Genomic DNA, 14003 nt, shown 5'->3' on the forward strand with positions numbered 1-14003 from the left:
TCCTCTTGCCAGCCCTACAGAAGACCTTTCCTCCAATAGCCTGCCCAATTACAAAGCCTTTTTTATCTGAATTCCAGATATCCTCATTGAAAATCTTGAATTAACTTTTCACCTCCGAGAACCAATTAAAAAAGGACTTCAGTCTGACTGGCTCTTGTGCAAGCACCCGATCTTTGTTGATTGGTCTTGCTACCTTATGCGCTAGCTCTGAATAGTGTTTTAAGAACCGATCTGTCCAATGCTTTTCTAGCTGTACTGAATCGGTAGCAGTTCTCTGCTTTATAAGATATTCGACCATATCCCGCACATGCTGGCACCTTGGTGGAGTTCCCTGATCATCCATTTTGTTGATCCAACCTACTACCCCTTCCTCCTCCCCAGGACTCAAGTGCTGCTGGGTTGCATGAGCTGTTGCATGAAATTTTATCCACTTATGCCAATGATTTCCAAGAGTTTTGTCATTCAGTCCATGGACACAAGTGACGGTAAGAATTTTGAGATTTGGATTGACATCAAGTTGCCTGCAAGCTTCTTCAATTTTAGCTTGATGCTGGGCTTTGGAATTTCGCATTTTTGAGGGGTTTGGAGTCTTTGTTGTGTAGACAATCTGCTTTACATTTTCCCGTTGCTCTTTATAGTGTGTTCACGATTATGTCATTAACCCCGGGACTCGTAATAACACCGTCAAGTATGTTAACTCAACTCGAGACAACCAGAGGTTCTCAAGCCCGAACACTAGTTACCGCTTGGCTACCGCATCGCGAGTATCATGGAGGTTGAGAAGTCGGAATGTCGCCATTCGAGAACATAACATGGGCGGACGGTTTATGCGCGGTGGTGGTGCTTAGCGGTCCCTGCCCCTGAGCGAGAGAGTGGGATGGTGACGATAGCCGGGGATAACTTGCTCCGTGAACTGTATCATATGAGGACCATTAAAGCTCATTAACCAAAAAAAAAAAAATACAATAATTATCATACCAAAAAGGACGAAGCCAACCAACCAACTTAACCATGAGGCGGAGAAAGAAAAAAAAACAGAGTGACAAATCATGACCCACCAATCACCCAGAATTCCAGAATGCCCATCTTCCCCACAACCACCGACGCCACCACCACGATCAGTCAAAAGGAAAACCCACCTCCCCCCCTTTTTTTCACCGTATGTACGATATCTATCATAACAGCTCTGGCACAACCCCCCTCTCCTTGCAGGCAAAATACAGTACTTGAATCATACTCGTAAATTAGCAGGTAGGGTAAGGGTAAAGTATGGCACCGGCGCATCACCAAATTTAACGGCAACGACAGCAATCCTTTTACGTAAATCCCCCTGACCGATCCGCCGGGGTACCGTAGCGCATCGATAAATAGCGTATTCCAACGTCGTCCCACGCACGATCAACTTTTTAGTGGCTTTCTCCGTTTTTATTTCTTTTCTTTTCTTTTCTTTGATCCCTTTTTTTTTCGGCTTTGTGCGGGGGGGGGGGTATGTGCATGGACAGGAAAGGGGAGGTGTATGAGCGAGTGAGATTACGTGATGGAGATGTCCGAGGCTTCCTGCCGCCGGTTTATCTCTACTACTTGAATGATATAGTTCTTGCTGTGCTGTGCGGCCCCGGCAAGGTTTGTCGATATTGAGATTTGCGCAATTAATGTCACACTTACTTACTTTTTTACTTCACTTTACTAAAGTATTGTACCCGTGCTTAGTCTATCCTGTACGATACTTCAAGGCTCTCGCTCAGCTCCCTCCCTTCCTTGAAGGGGGAGAAACAGAAAGCCAAAAATACTCGTACAAGTTATTCATGCGGGACAACGGGAACGGCGCGCACTAAAAAAGTGCTGTAAGTTTACTGCTACAGTGCCGTAGCCTAGAACTCATTCATTCCCACATGGTATCCACTCACAAGGCAATTTCGGCGGCGAGAATGATTCTCAGCTTGCATTTCCTGTGCCTCGTTTGCCCTTTTGCGAGTACCGCAGCGCCAATGGGGGGGGAGGAACGGGCAGGCAGGAGGGGAAGGAGGAAGGGGAGAAAAAAATAAAAAATCGAACGGTAGCACCCGCGCCTTATACGGTCCGAGTACTAGTACAGTACTGTCCTCGATCACAGATGGGACAGACAGGGTCAAGGACAACTACTATAGTTCAGGGGCTCTTCTTCTTTTATTCTTCGCAGCATACCGGTACTCGAGTAGCAAAAGAAGGACTCTGGGTCTTCATAAATTATCAACTACGAGTACACCGCAAGAGGTTGCGCATGGTTTCGGTGAAGCATTGGGGGTACAGTAGCGAGCGAGCGGGCGTGGTTGCAGTGTTGCGTTGCTTCGCTTAGCTTTTAGACCAGGTTTGTTATTGTTCTCTTGTGGAGGACCGTGCCGAGAATCCCCCCCCCTTTAACCGTGCCGGAGGGTATCAATCAATAATTGCGAATTGTAAAGATAAGTATTTTGCTCGTTAACTTTAAATCCGGCGAGTGCCCATATCGCCGCCGGTTAGCTCCTCCGCGGCCGGGGCTCCGGAGTCTAGTCGGGGCCCGGGGGAAAAGGAAGGAAACCCCTTGAGTTGACTAGGGAGCTCATAGTTACAAAGTACCAATGGCGAATTTGGTACTCGAGTACGTTTCTGATGCTGCACTCGAGTATGATACTGGCACGGTACAAGGGACTGTCAATAAAGAGCGGCACGGTGCATAACTAAATTTGAGCAGCAGCTGCACGCCCAGGAAACATGACCCAAGAAGGATCCCTATTTCCTCTTGCCTCAGTCAACTTCTAACAAACATAATTAATAGGCGAGGATACAGACGCTAACTTGGTCCATCTATCAAAGGAAGACTGCTTTCCAAGCTCTCGTTGAGCAATGGAAGGCTTGTGTTTCCAGACGGGTTGGTTGCGCTATATGATACCGGCACCCTGCCTTCACACATATGACACGTTACGGTACGGCGGTGGCAGCATCGGGTACCCACCTGCGCTTGCTTGCCTTCCTTACCGCAGGTTTGTTTTTTGTATGAATACAGTGTTTGTTTCTCTCGTTGGTTAGTCAGCCAGTTGAAACTATCATTGCATTCGTACCACACACCGGTACTTGTGCTACCAGTATGTGTTACAAGCCCCGGATATTGTGGTTTTGGGTGTCAAAAGCTCAATTGGCGCTACAAGTAGGCTCCTGTCTACTTGTAGGGGAAACCCGGAGATGCAGATCTCAGAGACTGTGAGCGACTTCCCAGTCTGTGGTCCATGCGATTAGGAAGGTGTTTCAAACGGCGGTACATGGGAACTGGATTATGGTGATACCTGACCGCCTGCCTGCCCATCTTGTCTTGTTTTATGGTGTTGTTTCTTCATATGGTACCGGTATGATATGCTGTCATGGTCCGGGGTGTCACATGCGAGTGGAGCAGAGCACTGTACTCATACTCATACTCGAGTATCATACCGGTGATGTGTAATACTTGCCCTACTCGAGTACAGTACAGGTACCGGTACAGCAGGCAAGAGGCACACGAAAACAGGGGAGTATCTTGTATTGGCGCTCAGAGACGCTCAGGTTTTTTGCCGCAATAATAATAACATTATTATTATTATTTCTTTAATCTAGTTTTCGGCTACTTTTTTTCCCAGTCCGTGACAAGCACCCGAGTCGGAACCCTAGAGATCTCGGGCTTATATCTCGAGTGTCATAAAGTCGAAATCCATCACCATCAGCCAACCCCATCTCAGAGACAACTCTTCTCTGCACAATACCCGTCCCAGGCAAGAAGTACTCGTACAGTACTCGTACTGTACCCGGACACAGGAATTAGAAAAGTATGCCGGTACGAGCCAATCGAGACCAATAATCCGCGCGCACAGTACTGTATCTGTGCGCGCAAACAAAATTGTCGCTCAATGTTCGGGTATCCGCCAAGGACGGAAGGAAGGAATGAGATCAGCCTGTCAGCCCCACATGAAGATTGTTGGATCTCACTAATTAACCTGTACAGTATTCGCAATTCCGCTAAGTTAACCTATGGAGCCCAAACCGTATTTCCTGCCGATCACCCGATGACGGATTCCAAGACCTCTCACGGCACAGCAACAGCAGCAGCAGGCAGACAGGCATAACAGCTACTTGTATCGCTCAAGGAAAGTAGCATCGTGTTCATGCTGAGCAACCTGGGGAATGCTCGTCCATGCTCAGGTTTGTTATCACATGCACCGTAGGTAGGTACGGTAGTACGGGGTTTCTGACGCGGAAGACATGACTCTGGCTTTTCAAAGTCTTCAACGCCCCCCCTTTTTTACCCGGACGGAAAGGGGTTTGTTCGTTTGTTCGGATTGATAGAATAAATGATATCGAGAGTGAATCAACACAAATTATTTCTTCACAAGTGGATCCCCTTCACGATCGGAGCGGAGAATGCCAAATTTCGCAGAGTTGGCCGAATGTGGAAGCGCCGGATACGAGTCCATCCATCCATCCATCCATCCATCGCACTGGCACTCCCGGTTGGGTGGGGCGGGGCGGGGATGGTTTATCTACTCGAGTACCGGTACTGTACTGTACTCGAGTATCTATCTATCTATCTATCTATCGTGCATATGCATGCACAATACCGGTACGTGTGTACTCGAGTAGAATGGTACTTTACTCGTACCATCCATCAGGTCACAGTAATAAATTACCTAGCCTCGCGGGTACAGTACTTGTACAGTACCGAGCTATGAGCGTCTCCAACACTGCGGAAGGGATCAATCCCGGCGGAAGCATGTCGACAGGGTGAACCTGAGGAAAAAAAAAACAAGCGCAAGGAAGAAGAAGGAGAAGGAGAAGGAGAATATCTCCAAATGGTATACGATACACCGCACCGATATGATACAATTTGTCACCGTGCATTTCTATTCCTTTTTTATTTGGAAAAAAAAAAAAAAAAAAAGGTCAAAACATGCATGGGAATCTTACTCGAGCGCCGTACTGTACTTGTACTGTACTCGTAGATGAATCCGTTTCATTTATGAATCCCGAGTAAAAAGAAACCCCTATGAGACCACGATCCCCGGCATAGGCATCAGTTCCCTCCCCAGCCCTGGTCCTGGTCATGTCCGTCGTGGCACCCCGCAAAAACATTCTGAGTGGGAAGGATTCTCCAGGGAATAACCACCCAAAATGTTTTTTTTCTTTCTTCTTCCGATCCCAACGATTAGCTTGCACAGTTCCACTTATGGTAAGTGCGGCTGCGCGAGCGCTCCATAAATAGCTGTGGTAGCGTTATCGTGCAAGGCGTCATGGTATTGTAGTCTACTTGTACCCGTACTTGTTGTTGTACCGGTAAGGTACCCTAGGCAATGGTAAGGCCACTCGGGAAGCATTCACCACCGTGCTGTGCCGGTAGTTAGGCTTTACGACAAGCCTTCCTCTCTCCCCATCTATCTGCGGGGAAGGAGCGAATGAATGAGTCCCCTTCTCGAATCGAAGATTGCACGAGTGGTAGTCTACTCGAGTACGGCACGAGCTGCCAGAAGTCCATTCCGAGGAATCATTCGGTGTAACTTGACCGGTGGGTCACCACGATACTGTACTTGTACTAGTACAAGAGTACCTCCCCCTCTTGGCCAAGGCAGATCTGCGTCCTGAAGGAAGTGGGCAGCGCGGGGGGGGGGCGAAGTATTGTACCAGTACGAGTACAGTTAGGTTCAGACCCGCCAATAGCCATAACAATCCATACTACCGTACCTGACTCGCAGATTAACAACGTATCGCTTGTTGATGTCGATTCACTTTAGCTTCGCGGGGAAGACGATGGCTTTTCTTCGGATTGCGGTGGGTTCCAATGGAGCAAATGGTTGGGCGGAATTTTCGCCGCATTGAGTGTAGTGGTGACCCGACACCACTTGATGCGATTGGATTGGGACTGTTTTTAATTTGGCAGCTCTCGGACAGATCGCCCTGCTAGTACAGTACGAGGGTGTAAGGGTAAGTGATCAGAACGGATATGATTGGTGGATCTTGTGGAAGTCAAAAATCAAGTTTCAGTAACCCAAACCCAATCTTGGAAGTGTGGTCATCCAATATAAACAGGTCTGTAGTCAATACTATGCAATCACCAAAACACGATTCAGAATATCCTTTGCATCTTGCAATGCATTTAAAGGGAACGCCAAACAAGCACTTTCCTGATGATTCAAAATGTCGAGAAACAACACGAGATGAGCGACTTTGTATTATTACCCTTCATGACAAAGTGAAAATGAAGTGGAAAGATATTGCAACCCTTGTTAATATAAAGTTAAGTACTTGTCATGATATTTATACTTGTTCGAAAGCCGAGAACACACCAACAAACAAACATTGTCCCAGCTGACCGCCTATTTTTGATAAAGTAGAAAAAGAACGACTACAATGCTTCTTCATGACCTATAAGCAAACACATTGCATACCATGGGAGGGTATTTTGGAAGCACTTGAATATAGCTGCTCTATTCACACACTTCATAATGTGTATGTATCAATGGAATACCATAACCGGTGTCCACGAAAAAAGTATATTTTTTTAATCTTACTTCAAATCATTTTATTTCAGTATTTGTTTTTATTATTATTTAAATTTATAGAAATTAGAGTTAATTATATAAATTAATTATAATATTAGATTCGGCATTCGTGAAAAGAATAAACCTCTTCGGGTCCAATGGTGTCAGGAAAAACACCATTGAATATATGACAATTGGCTACAGACAGTATGGATGAATGAGTCTACCTTTACAACTGCAGGCTTTGGACATCAGCCCTGGGCTTTACCTAGGCCGGAGCAAAAGAGTTTCATGCTGATTGCATCAATGAAACCTGGAAGTCAGGAAAGGAAGGTATAATGGTTTGGGGTGGATTTTGTGGTGAAATGAAGACCAGCTTACATACAATTCCTCCAAAAACCAAGGTCGACTCTAAGTATTATGTTACCCACATCCTTGATCCTATTCTTATCCTATTTTGGCATCAAACTTGTAAACAATATGGCTGGACACAGGTAATATTACATGAACAAACATTTAAATAAGATTTTATTAATTACTAATAGTAACAAAATAGGTTGTCAAAGATGGTACCCTAGGATATCAGAAGTTTTCAAAGAATTGCCATGAAATCAACAATGTCAATGTCATGAATGTGGCTTGGCATAAAAGAGGTTTTCACGTGACACATGGTTATGAGTCACAGGTATGTTATTGTTTCATACATATGACTTATTCGGGTCATATGATTTGTTATGTGTGGGATTTGTGATGCTTTCGCACATGGCTCAAATATGAGTCATGGGACGTGCGTCTGGCGAGTATGCCTTGCAAGGATGCCTTGCGGGTAAGCCTTGCGCATATGATTTATGTTTTGCACATGACCTCATTATGAGGTCATGGGTTTCATGCACATGACTCAGTCGAGTCATATGACTTGTTTATTGCGTTATGATTGGTTTATGAGTTTTTGTACATGATCTCGCTATGAGGTCATAGGTTTTGAGCATGTGATCACTTCGGTCATATGACTAGTTTGTTATGATTTGGTTTCGCACATGTGATCACTTTAGGTCACATGACTACAGGCAGAAAGAATACTGTAACCGGTATGGGTACTGAGTTATTGGTTTTGTTTTATGTTTAGTTTTAAGTATCGCTTTGATACTTGGTTTGTTTTAAGTATCGTTTGATACTTGGTTTTGTTTTATGTTTTGTTTTAAGTATCGCTTTGATACTTGGTTTGTTTTAAGTATCGTTTGATACTTGGTTTTGTTTTATGTTTTGTTTCAAGTGTCGCTTTAACACTTAAAGAGTTTTACCAAAGTGTATCGAGTGATACCTTTGATTAGTTTCGTTCATGTTAAGACATGAACAGATTTGTATATTTAAAGACCGCCTGTCTCTACGATAGAAAGAGCAGACTTCGACAGACAGTATTTCAATATACTTGGTTGAATGGTTACTTCTTTGTTCCTCAGTACACCCTCGAAGCCTCCTTTAGTTCTCAGCTCTCGCCTCCTCTCTGGAAGAGCAGGCCACCTGCCAACTATTGTATCTATTATCGATAACGTGATTAGCACCTTGCGAACACGTTACAAAGACTATATAAGGAGGCCGATGCGGTCGAGGAAGATAGGTTCTTCACGCTTTGTTCTAAGTACTTTTCCTATTTATTACGTTAATGAATATAAAACAACTTTACGATCTTTATCTTTACTGCAACATTATTGTTACGTCAAGGAGGGCTCTTCACGAAGAAGAGTTAGAGAAAACTTACGATAGGTGTTTCCAATAGAAGACAAAGGTCTTGTACTATTGGTAACGTAGGCAGAGGCCTAGCGCTATCGTAAGACAAAGGAAGGAGAAGAAAGAGAAGAGAAGTATCGTTCCCCATTGCCAAGAACTAACCATCCAAGGAGGGATCGTTACAGTCAAGCAACTTGCGTGGCCTCTACAATCCCCGGACTTAAATCTCATCAAGGCGCAATTGAGTGATTTGGAGACTGAGTTAGGAGAGACCTTTGGGAGAATCAAAGACGTAAAGGTTTTAATTGTAGCAGTGAAGGCTGTTTGGGATTCTATTGGGGTTGACCGGTTGGATGGCTTAATTTGTAGTATGCTACAATGCCTTGAAGCTGTGATTGCAGCAGGTGGTATGGCTACATCATACTAGAATGGGAAGATCTTCTGCTTTCCCATCACTTTTTTCCTCACATTATATTTGAAACCCGATTGGCTGCTCTCTGGACATCTGTGGCAACGGTTGGTCAAATTTGCGGTTTTCCGATCACTTTTCTCCACCCCCCTCGTACAGTACCTAGCATCATCACACAGCAAGTGTATATTTTCTATAAATATTTCTACGCTTCTCTCTAGACGACGACGAAATAAACACACTTTTTTTTTTGCGGAAGTTCTCGGGGTTTTTTGGGCTGTGATCGTTGGTTTTGGGTCAAGGGAGTTTTTTGAAGTTGGCTGTATTTGGGGTTCACTGGGGGGGGGGAAGTTGATTTGCATTTTTTTGCAATGCGCGGGGGAAGAAGGAGGAGGAGTACCGGTAGAGCAATCTATCTGTCTGTTCGAAAATGCTGATAGAATGCTGGTGGTATTCGCACGTCCACTCAAAAGCCTTGGAGTTGGAGCGGTAATTTAACGCCCCATTCCATAATATTATTAAAGTTTGATGTGTTCGCCATAGCTCTCGATCACTCGATCAATCCGATTCAATCGATCAATGAATGATGAAAACCGGCAAATTCTGCTTCAGCGATACCGGTACGAAGTACAATACAAATACAATAGCAGCGGCTCACATCATGAGCACATGCTAATTCCGCTTCATATCAACCGAATCATGTTTTCCTCCTCCCTCCCTCATCGCTCATATCGGTACTCGAGCACTGCTTGTCTTATCCTGGCCTGTCCCGTCCCGTCCCGTCCTATCCTACCGTGCTCGAGTATGGTAGAGTTGCCGTCCTCGGCAAGTCCATCGTACTCGAGTCGGCTGTGCACACAAACCATAACGATTGGTTCATTCACCGATTTATTGGCATCGTTGCGATTGTTTGATAGCTGATAGCTGATAGCTTATTGCTACCATAACTTCAAGATAAAAAAGAAGGAAGGAAAGGAAAGGAAAAGTTGCCGGGGAGCCAAGACTACCGGTAACTGACTTATCTACAGTTTCCTACCGTATCATACTTCCCTTCCCCCGTCGGAGATGAACGAACGAACGTCGGGCCTCCCGAATTCCATCCGACAAAGTTTTTAGTTTCACTGTCGGTTGGTCTTCTCGCACCTGTACCGGTATTTATGATGCCAACACCGTGCAAATACCGCAAAGCACTGAGTATATATACGTCCATGTACAAAAGTGACTTTAGAGACCGCTGCCAAGGGCGAGGGGGGGGGGCAGGATTCCAAAATTGGCATTGGGCTATGCTACCGTATGCTATGCAAGGGATATGATAGATTAAAAAAAAAAAAAAACATCAAAGTGAACAACCTGAAGAGATCAAACTGACGGCTCTTGCTGATTGGCTAGCGAAATTTTCAGGTGATCCAAACCGGCTCAGAAAGTGGTGTGTATTCTCGTGGGTCACACACCCTTGGCAACGGCCACTATATGCTCTAGCGGCCATCGTACCCGGGTCGGTGGAAAAGTGATCATACGGTAGGAAGAAAGGCAGAACCCTCCAAGTCTTGTCGTTTTTCCGTGGGGAATTTTCAACCTTTTTCTCCGTTCGATTTTCCATTGATAAGTTATGGCGGCGGAGGAGAGAGGAGGATAGGAAGAGGAAATGAAGGGTGTGTGTGTGTGTGGGTTTGAGTTGGCTGGTTTCGTCAACCTTTGATTGATGACCTCTTGAGAAGGCTGTCTTATACCATATTATTATAAAGGTATAGTGTTATTATACTTGTACGAGTAAGGTTCATCATTTTTTTTTTTTTTTTTTTGTCATTCACTCCATCGCCTCGGGGTGATTTTTTCCTTTCTTTCTTTCAAATCCATTTTGTGGTGCGCTTGCCCTGCCCGCTTGCGGCACTGGACTATCTATCGTACCCGTTATTATACAAGTGGCTCTTTATCGTGGTCCACTTTGTATGGTACTTATCATGGCGATTCACCCCACCATGTCTATCGAAATTCACAATTGCATGATAGATAACCACTCATTTCAAAACCGCAGCCAAATCGGGGCAAAAAGAAAAGGAAAAAGAAAAAGCCCAGCGGACTCGGTACTCCCCGGTACTCGTACGAGTACTCGTATAATAGTGCCCGCCATACCGGCATCTTCTTTCTCTCTCTCCCTCCCTACCCTATCGTATTTCTACGAGTATGATACCATCGAAAAGTTTGTATTCTCCACTCGCAACTCTAACTGAAACAGCGAAATCACCATCAGGAAGAAGGAAAGAAGGAAAGAAGGAAAGAAGAAAAAAAAAAGAAGCAAACTCCCCTTCCCATATCGTTGGGAACGTTATCCAAATTTAAAGCAGAAATTCAGTACCGGTACTGTACTCGTACCGGTATTCACACCAACTTTCTTCGCCGCCCATCAACCAGGTGATACAAGTACAAGGAAAAAAGTCAGCTTGTTTGTCAGGTACGAATTCCATCTGACCAATAGCGTTGGAAGCCCTTATCGCATGGAAAATCGCATGGATGGGATGGGGGCGGGTCAGTCGGACCCGGGTTAGGATAGGTAATATAATTATGATAATTATGGGGCGGTATCATACATAAACTGTACGACGGCCATCGGGTGGCAGACATGGATAAATATTCACTTTTGACGGCGGGTGCCATTTTTGACGAGTAGAGTAAATAACCGATAGTCAACTCTATAAGCCAGGCTTGGAGTACCGTAAGTGAAGTGGTTGGCTGGTTGTTGGATTTTGTTTTTTCCTCCCTGACGCTGCATCGTAATTATTATAATAATTTGTCAGCATTCCAGTGTCGTACGGTAGTGTGCAATGGCGGTGTTATGTTAGCAACGGCATCTTCGGCAGCGGTAGATTACTCCACTCGAGTTACTTGGACCATCGCGCAGGGACCAAGATGCGCTCACTTCCGGGACTATTGTTTTTTTTCTTTCTTCCAATTTCCTTGTACCGGTACTGCACAAGCACCGGTACGAGTGGTGGCTTGGAAGTGCGAGTGCCGATTACCGGTACCGGTACGGTAAGATGGACTACTCGAGTACGGTACTATACGTCCCTTATGAGTTTCTCCTGTGCTTAATTGGGGGGACCTGGAATGGAGGGGGGCCTCTGTGATAAAATGCTCCCGTGTCGGAATCAGAGCTTCGCAGTGCTCCATAATGTTCTTGGGAATCAAGTCCAAGTTATCATCGGGATACCGTGCAATAATTTACTGCTCATGCTCTCGATGGGTCAAGCTCTCAAGACACTCCGAGGCCTTTGCCCTCCCCCCCTCCTTGCTTGGATTTCGCGTGATGCAAGGGGTAACTATGCTATTTATCCCCAATACCCGTAATTTCCTTGATTGCACTTTTGATATCCACCGCGCCTGTGAAAGGATGGTTGAGCGGGAAAAATGCTTGTCTGCTGGATCTAGTTGACAAACAGATAAAAGCCAAGAAATGTACTGTACTAGTACTCGAGTATCGTACCTACTTTCTCTGCTATCATTGCCATACCGGGTATGGTGGAGAAACAATTTTATGAGAGCTATCCAAAAGGAATCTGAAAGAAAGTATTAAGAGTGGGAAAATATTGGCACCAGGGCTTGGGCATCTATTTTCTATAGCTTCTTAGCATCAATTATTGAATGTGCTAGTGGTGTTGTTGTATGATAGTGTCCCTCCCATTGTTTGAAAGTGGTTTCATCATGTGATTTTGCTCATTTTGAGCCCACCGTTGCTTGACCATTGGGCCCTGGTGTCAACCAGACACGCCACTCAGAAGCAAAATAGGTTTTTGCTGCAAACGTACTGCAGTCTTCATTGTATCATAACCCACGACGAAACTGGGCGGTTGACGAAAAGGGCAATATTTGGTCAGCAGAATGAAATCGTCAAGGTAGGGTAACAAAGGGTTGCCGTATATTGTACTGTACTCGAGTACTTGCTATCATATGATACTTGTATTGATCCTTGCTCGTCGCGCGCCCCAGTTCAGTTTCGTCGTGGGTGGGGGAGAAGACTGTGATCAGGCTCGAGACGAACGTTTGGTGTGGCAACCAGGAGCGCCCTAAAACAGTGACAGAAGCCACCACACCTTTCCTAGCGTACTTGCGCGATGCATAATATTATGATAGGTGAGTAGTCTGATAGACCCTGAACAGACCCTGAAGTTTAAAAACTTCAGGGCATAGCTTCACTCACAGCTGGGCGGGATGAGGAGTGGAAAGTCAGACAATGCGTGTGTTTTGGGAATCCGGGGGAATTGGTGAATCGGGTGCATGAATAAGTCTTCCTCCGTTGAGCAGGGCGGACAAGGCACCTTTACCTCTCTATGTTGGAAGAATTGTCTGGGGTAAACGTGATCTGGGGCTTCAAGCTATTATACCACCGTGGAAGGCGGAAGTTGGAAATAATAAGGTTTGGTGGTTCCGTGGATGCCCCATCTGGTGTGCGATTATGATAGTGTCATGCTCAAGCAGTATCGGACAGCGGTCTGAGTTAGTTGTGATACTAACTTTTCTCAAAAACCTCGTACTCGCACAGGTAAATTGTCCACTTGATCACCCGCAAATGTCGTGTCTCTGCGCAATCTCCCATTAAAGCATAAACATGTTGTACTAGTACACATCATCGTCAGCCTTTCTGCAAGCTGCCTATTCATTTCTGTTCCGTCTCTGGGGATCTACTTGTACCTTAATAAAGTTCAGGAGGTGGTGGTAATGTCCGTCGCTTGATCTCTCTCCGCATGGGGGATGCCGAAGGAACGCCTGGGTACTCGAATACTGATGCTGCTGCTGCTACTGCTGCGGGAGGGTTTGGACAGAGTGTGCTCGTTATAGGGAGGTACGGTAGGGATCATACCGGTCTAATTGAGATCTATTATTTCTTTACTTGTTTTTCTGTTCACTCCCCTTAGAGTTGCGGCTTGCGGTACTGTACTCGTTGACATGAGGGGCATTTCAATTTTGGTACCAGAACTGAGGGGTTGAACACTGCAGTTTGTGGTTGGATAAATATTGTAGGCTTGAACCCTAGCTTTGCAGCAGTACTCGTAAAGGATGTTCACACCCGTCAATCACATGAACTGGGTGAGGTGTGAGTTGCCTGAACTGCTTTTGATGTCAAGCATTTTGCCTCGTCTCGTCGTTGTCCCGATTGATTGATTGATTGCGAACGCAACAATTGCATGGGGAATACCGGTACTTTGTCGATGCCATTCTCCGTCTTGGTTATGACCAGGAAGGAACATCGGAATGGCACCGATACAATTGAGTTTGGGGGAGGATTGCTGCTGACCTGAATGAAAGTGCCTGAGGAATATGACAAAAAAAATTAGAAATAAGCAAGGTCATGACCT

The 14003-nt window shown here is 45.3% G+C and overlaps 1 protein-coding gene; it reads right to left on the reverse strand.

Moving 5' to 3' along the window:
• Positions 1-9176: 9176 nt before the first annotated feature.
• GSTUM_00002375001 (uncharacterized protein) lies at positions 9177-9862 on the reverse strand (the record flags this gene model as incomplete). XM_002842489.2 has 1 exon in its annotated part: positions 9177-9862. The coding sequence occupies one exon, from the start codon at positions 9860-9862 to the stop codon at positions 9671-9673; it is 192 nt and encodes a 63-aa protein (XP_002842535.1). The 3' UTR covers positions 9177-9670.
• Positions 9863-14003: the final 4141 nt, after the last annotated feature.

Source organism: Tuber melanosporum (genome assembly GCF_000151645.1).
Source record: "Tuber melanosporum whole genome shotgun sequence assembly, scaffold_129, strain Mel28".
In the NCBI taxonomy this organism is placed as follows: Eukaryota; Fungi; Ascomycota; class Pezizomycetes; order Pezizales; family Tuberaceae; genus Tuber; species Tuber melanosporum.